This window comes from Oncorhynchus mykiss, chromosome 18 (assembly GCF_057628025.1).
Source record: "Oncorhynchus mykiss isolate SJ-2025 chromosome 18, ASM5762802v1, whole genome shotgun sequence".
In the NCBI taxonomy this organism is placed as follows: domain Eukaryota; kingdom Metazoa; phylum Chordata; class Actinopteri; order Salmoniformes; family Salmonidae; genus Oncorhynchus; species Oncorhynchus mykiss.
In genome coordinates, this window is record NC_143039.1 from 55,048,615 (window position 1) to 55,055,279 (window position 6,665).

Consider the following 6,665-nt stretch of genomic DNA (forward strand, 5'->3'; position numbering starts at 1 on the left):
TGAATCTAGTCAGACATGGGATCAAACAGTATTCGATATCTTTCAAATACTTTGTGTTTGCTTGATCCTGTCTGGAATGCCAGATGGGCAGGATATGGGTTTGTACTTAAGAATATTTTATTAGTTCCACTGAGCCAAGCACATCTGAAGACATGGAATGATGTTTAATACTATCTTAATCCAGGCTGGTTAGCAGTGCCATGTGTCTGATAAGACGTGAGGGTGAAAGTGTGACAGATATCCTCATCATGGATGGGGGCCTGATGGCACACACTAGCTCCTCCTGCTCACACGCTTCCAGCAGGGGGCAGTAATGATCCCCATCAATCAGATTGACACCTGCCAGACTGGTGGGGAAGAGCAAGAGAGAAAAAGTGTCCTGTGTCTCTCCATATGGAGCATACCTGGTGATGTTTGATTCAGATTGGTCAAGCAGGCACAAACAAGCAGTTAGTGACATTCTGGGTACAAGGTTTGCAAGGTGAAATTCCATTATAGAACCCACACATGCAAGTACTCCAATGACAATGCTGCTATTCCTGTTTCCTTTCTGACAGTCATATTCTTAGATGTATATTGGCTATGCTAACATAAGATATGAGGCAAGATGTACAGCTCATTTTGAAACATGGAGCTGAGCTCAGTAACAGGAATGTTTGGCCTGATACCGACGAGACGGCCTTTCGGGAGGTTAGAGAACTGGCAGAGTGGTACCAGAAAAACCTCTCCCTCAACATGAGCAAGACTAAGGAGCTGATCGTGGACTACAGGAAAAAGCGGGCCGAACAAGCCCCCATTAACGGGCCTGTAATGGAGCAGGTCGAAAGTTAGGTACCTTGGTATCCACGTCGCCAATTAACTCTCATGGGTCAAACATACCAAGACAGTCGTGAAGAGGGTACGACAACCCCCCCCCCCCCCCCAAGAGACGGACAAGAATTCGGCATGGGTCCCCAGAAGGTTTTACAGCTGCACCATCAAGAGCATCCTGATCGTTTGCAGTCCAAGTTAAACTTCTGCGTTCCGGTTCCGGAGTGCCAGGTCTAGTACCAAAAGGCTCCTCAACAGCTTAATGACATCTCAAGCTATAAGACTGCTGAACAATTCATTTTTAAAAATGAAAGGGGCTTGCAAGTAAACATTATGGCAAAATTCACACTTGTAGTCAGCGTATGTGACAAGTAGTGTATCATTTTCTGGATGATCAGACAATGGAAAAAAAAATCCATTTACTTTTTTGGAGAGGGGGGTTAATGAAATACTTCAGAGAACTTTCAGTAGGGTTTAGTGAGATAGAAAGCAAGTGCATTAGAGTCACCATTAATATTAAGGGCATCAGGCCCAAAACTCTGATTCAGGCTCATTGATTGCAGAGGTCCAGTGATGCAAAAGATCCTGTCAAATGCCAGAGAGCCAACATTTCTTCTACTGGAACAAGCAACCTAGCTACCACAACACACATCCCTTTGAAGGCATTCAAAACATTTGTCTGGAAACACTTAGAAAGATGAAGACTATTATGTATTAGTACATTTTATTTAAAACAATTGAAGTAGAGAAGTCCTGACAACACTTCCAGGTCACAGCACCTAGAAGACAAAAATATTAGTAACAAGCATACATGAAAGCAAAGACAGGTGCCAAGGCTGCATTTACACAGGCAGCCAAATTCGGATCTTTTGACTAAGCCAATCGCACAAAGATCAATGAACTGCCTATGTAAACCTAAATAGCCCAAATGGCATGAAAATACAGAGAAACTGAAATCTCACCTCAACTGGTGGCTACAGATCCCACTTCGTCATGTTCTGGACTCCCCTAAAGCTCTGGACTCAATTTAGGTTGTGCTAGGGCCTTTCTGCTTGGCAGATAGTGGTTTGGCTGTGGCTTGCTGACACTTGAAGAGCTGGGTTGAGTGGCTAGGGGAGGCACTACTCCTACCGAGTAGGGTCTTTGAGCCGGTGGATTGTAGATCCGCCGTACAATTCTGGGATGCTGTGCATGATGGTCAGGGCAAAGCGGCGAGGGTTGATCGAGCTGGCACTGCCGGTCCTGCTCTGGGTAGGGCCATAGCTGCTAGACAAGAGGCTCTGGGTGGGACGTCTGGCAGAGCTAGTGTTGGACTTCACTGCATTGAACAAATAGCTGGGCTGATAGCGTTGACTGGGGACAGGTTTAGAGCCACTTGGCTTCTGGGCTGTGGCAGGAGCATTCTGGATGAATGTTGAAGAACTGGCAGCCTGGGTAGAACTGAAGAGGCTGGAGACTGGCCCACTACTGGCAGCATAGCTGGGCTGGTAGCTCCCCCACTGAGCAGACATTTGTCCGTACTTCCCTTGGGCAGGTTTTGCAAGGAGATTCTGGCTGTATGTTGAACCCCTTCCACCTTGGTTAGAGGCAAACAGGCTTGGGCTTGCACCAAGGTCAGAGCCAGGCTTGTAGGCGCCATAGGAGTTTCCACTAGCTGTAGAGCTGGGGCGAAAAAGACTGGAGCGAGAGGCCAGGCTAGAAGTGGGCATGCCGCGACTTGAGGTAGAGGCTCCATCTATTCTCTGGCCAGAGGTTTGGGCATATTGATTGGAAGTTGAAACACTTCTACTGGCAGAGTTGCTCTGGTATTGCATGACATCTTGGGAGAAGCTAGGCTTGTAGCTGTTTGTTGCACTCCCACCTTCAGTAGAACCAAAACTCAGAGGACCTGGTCTAAATGAAGTTTGTGAAGAACCACTTGAGGGAACTTTACGGTCAGGAGTGGAAATTGACCGGGCAGAGATCTCCATTGGTCCCTTGAAAGCCAGGGAAGGGAAGCTGCTCCCTTGCTTCAGGTCCTGGACATAGTGGGTGAGGGAGGTAGTTTGACCATAGAGCCTGGGAGCTCCTCTACTCAGAGTCTGGACAAATTCGCTCTGGGTAGAGCCATAGTTAGGAGTAGATGGTTTCAGGTTAGAGGCAGTTCTACTCTGGACATTAAACACAACATCAGGATTCTGGACTAGTCCAGAGCTGCCGGAGTGAGGCTGTACAGTACGAAGAGTGTTGGCCTGGATTCGCTTTACCTCCCAACTTGAAACTGGCCTTAATGCACTGGGGTCAGTGACACTTTGACCATAGGTTCTGCTGGCCTTGGTTTGATGCTTGTTGTGGGTGACAGAGGATCCACTGGCTATAGAACCAGAGAGGCTAATGTCAGTATTCTTGGCACGGGTCCTCTTACCCTTTGTCTGGGCGGAGGTAAAGCTGCTGGGGATAGATCCAGAGCCCCTTGGGGCTGGCTGGAGGGAGCTTGAAGCAAAGCCTCCGAGTGTGTTGTATCCAGTCCCGCGGTAAGTAGCTTCTCTCTGGACCGAACCAGAAGTGTGAGAGGCTGGTCTGAATTGATCCTGGGGATAGCTGCCACCTGTTTGCCTCTGCTCAACTTCCATTCTGGAAGAGCCAGAAAACCCATAGCCTCTTACTCTCTGGGCATCTAAACAGAAGGGAAGTTATAGATTCAGTGCCAAACTTGAAGGTTGGTCTGACAAAAGTGACAACGTTTTGTGTTCATGCCTTACCACGTGGAGCCCATGTAAAACTGGAGTGTTCTGCAAACAATGAGCAAAGGAACATAATCCTGTCAAGAAAAGAAGTTGCCATTACACATCAACATTCCAAATACAAGCAGCAACCTTGCAGTTGACCTGAAACACATTGGTCAAAGAATCTTACCCCAAATTAATTCCAAAAGCCATATCAAAGCCTTAAACCACCAACAGCCCAGACAACGCAAAACTCCGCAATTAGTAGCTCAGTGCCTTACTGCCATGCTTAGTTGACGTACCAGCTTGGTGTGTATTTATTGCCTGAACCTACAGTTGCCATCCAATCACTGGCTTATTGATTGATCATTCTCAGCTGTATGTCTTTGTGGAGCGGACAGATTTTAAAACAACCAAGGTGAGGACAGAGGACGCGAAGAGTTAAGGAAAGACTTTTGAAATTCACACAAAGAGGGCTAACGTTATGACACCACAATGACATGCAGATGAACATGATCAATCAATCAAACAGTGATGACAACTGGCTGTTCAGGCTATAAATATACACTCAGCTGATATATCAACAATTCAAGGCAGTAAGGCAGCGTTTACACAGGCAGCACAATTCTAATCTTGTTTTTCACTAATTAGTCTTTTGACAAATCAGATCTGCTCTGAAAAAGAGCTGATTTGAAAAGATCTGATGTGATTGGTCAAAAGACAAATGAGTAAAAAAAGCATCTGAATTGGTCTGCCTGTGAAAAAGCAGCCTACGTTAGCGAATTGGCAGCTATTGCGTTGTCTCTGTGGGTTCTGTAGTACTTCATAGCTTTTGGAATACATTTTGGTTACAATGTTTGGGGAAAAAGTGTTTCATATCTACTGAAAAGTTGCTGCTTGTGAAATATGTTGTGTCATTTCTCACTTGGCTTTTAAGTGATTTAACTTGTACAATTTATTCTCTTGACAGGATTTGTTTGTTTTGTTCATTGTTCATTGATGTTAATGCGAGTGTAGCGAAACGCTTGTGCTTCTAGTTCCGACTATGCAGTAAAATTTAACTAGTAATCTAACAATTTCAACTACCTTATACACACAAATACACACAAATGTAAAGGGATGAATAAGAAGCAAAAATGAATGGGAAGTCATTGACACCGTACGAAACATATACACGGTGTCCAATACCACTCAATTTGGCGTCGTTTCAATCAAAGTTGATTGCAAATGCCATATGGCAAATACCAAGTGTAGCACTCCAAGAATCCAACAGATGGCGAGTGCGCGCCACTGTGATTTTTCATATGGCAAATGTAACACAAGTCAAGACCCAAGAGTAAAATTTTTAAAAATTGAACATTTTTTCAAAAACTTATCGCCCCCTTAAAAAAGTGCTTTCTTGACTGTTTTTCGAAATTCTTTAGATTTTGTGTCAATTACACATGTGTAAGAACTGTATGAATAAACTTTTGTCAATTTTTTAATTTTTTTTTACTTGTCCATAGGGCATATTTTTTTGTCCATTTGCAATATGATTTCATAGGAAGTCAAAAGTCACTGTTTTATTTTGTTTGCCAAATGCCATAAGAAATGTCCAAATGCAATATTAAAGATTTGAAAGTGGCAAACCAGAATGTTACGTCCATTTGCCATGTACGATAAATGGAAGTCGGTTTACAAACCCAAAAGTCAGTGAACCATGTCCAAAAGGCATTTACACTGCCAAAATAATATATAGCACTATGTTAAGCCATGAATCAACCTAGATGGTCTATTTGTCATGTATGATGAGGGAGAAGTGGGACTGTTGTTTTTTAATGATTTTTTGAAAAACGTCCAAAATGACAAGGGGCACAGGTGGGGGGTGCTCCCTACCCAACCGTGGACCCCTTGCTACCCCGTAATGGCATTAAAAACCATTAAAAAAATGTGCTCCTGGTAACCCGTTCCAATCACCAGGTGCACGGCTGTGCATTTGGAGTATGTTTCAATGTGCATTTACCATCACAAATTTGTGATGCCCATGTTTCAATGGGCATTTACCATCGCAAATTTGTCATGCTCAAAAATACTGCAGAAATGCAAAATTGACTGGCCTGATGAACTCGGGATGGCCGGGCAGTGATAGTGGTTCCTCTCCATCGCTCGTTGTGTTGATTTCATCACGTCCATTTCATCATGTTGCAAATGCACTGTGCATTGAGAATATGGAAATGCCATCGCAGGCTCTGTGTGTCTTTAAGCACTGCACTTTGTCACTCCATCCTTGCTGTGTGTGTGTGTGTGAGTGTGTGTGTGTGTGTGTGTGTGTGTGTGTGTGTGTGTGTGTGTGTGTGTGTGTGTGTGTGTGTGAGAGAACTTTTCTTTGACATCTGTTGGGGAAAATTACTGATTTACAGTTCATGAGGGTTGCTTAATCACACATATGAAGTTTTAAAAAGATTTGACCTTTTTAACCCTTCGAAACAGCGCACATGACATCATTTGAAGGCACTTCCGGTTGCCACAGGAAGCTGAACGTGAACACATATTCTCATATTGCATGTTGCTTCAGGAAGCTTAGAATCAACACAGGTAGACCTCATAGTGGCCTGATGGATTGTCATCGAAGACAGGTTCATACGGCATTCATAACCCACATAGGCTGCAGGTTGAATTTAGGGGTGCATGTAATGTATTCCAATGGGGAGAGAAGTCATTGAAAACTGTTTGACGTAAACACATTGTTTTAACTGTTAAGGGTTAATGCTACACAGTCAAGGTTGGGCTTTCACAGATCGGGAGGACCTCAGGAACATATATGAGGTCGAATTGTGCTTCTCACCCTGATGGTTCTCTCACTGTCACCCAAAAGCACCTGCAATTTAGGGCCAGGCTTAATTTTGGGCCTACTTTTTCTCACGGTTGCTGCACTCAGAGCGAGCTACGGTCAAGCGGGGCATTTTGTTGAACTCTGCACGGCCTTGAGAATATGGAAATGCCATTGCAGGCTCTCTGTGTCTTTAATCACCGCACTTTGTCACTCCATCCTTGCTGTGTGTGTGTGTGTGTGTGTGTGTGTGTGTGTGTGTGTGTGTGTGTGTGTGTGTGTGTGTGTGTGTGTGTGTGTGTGTGTGTGTGTGTGTGTGTGTTTGTGTGTGTGTGTGTGTG

The 6,665-nt window shown here is 44.5% G+C and overlaps 1 protein-coding gene across 1 annotated transcript; it reads right to left on the reverse strand.

Moving 5' to 3' along the window:
- Positions 1-1,515: 1,515 nt before the first annotated feature.
- LOC118941173 (uncharacterized) lies at positions 1,516-3,798 on the reverse strand. The gene is made up of 4 exons (XM_036952954.2): positions 3,706-3,798; positions 3,552-3,610; positions 1,773-3,466; positions 1,516-1,589 (listed from the first exon to the last, which is right to left on the reverse strand). Exons 1-3 carry the CDS (start codon positions 3,726-3,728, stop codon positions 1,938-1,940), a joined length of 1,611 nt encoding a protein of 536 aa, XP_036808849.2. The 5' UTR covers positions 3,729-3,798; the 3' UTR covers positions 1,516-1,589; positions 1,773-1,937.
- Between the last annotated feature and the right edge of the window lie 2,867 nt (positions 3,799-6,665).

Excerpts from the sequence above, each read along its gene's own strand:
- LOC118941173 (XM_036952954.2), bottom strand. The coding sequence starts at position 3,728 with ATGGCTTTTGGAATTAATTTGGG. Across the intron at positions 3,611-3,705 it reads GCTTTTGGAATTAATTTGGG|GATTATGTTCCTTTGCTCAT; the intron begins GTAAGATTCTTT and ends TTTTCTTGACAG. Across the intron at positions 3,467-3,551 it reads TTTTACATGGGCTCCACGTG|ATGCCCAGAGAGTAAGAGGC; the intron begins GTAAGGCATGAA and ends CCTTCTGTTTAG.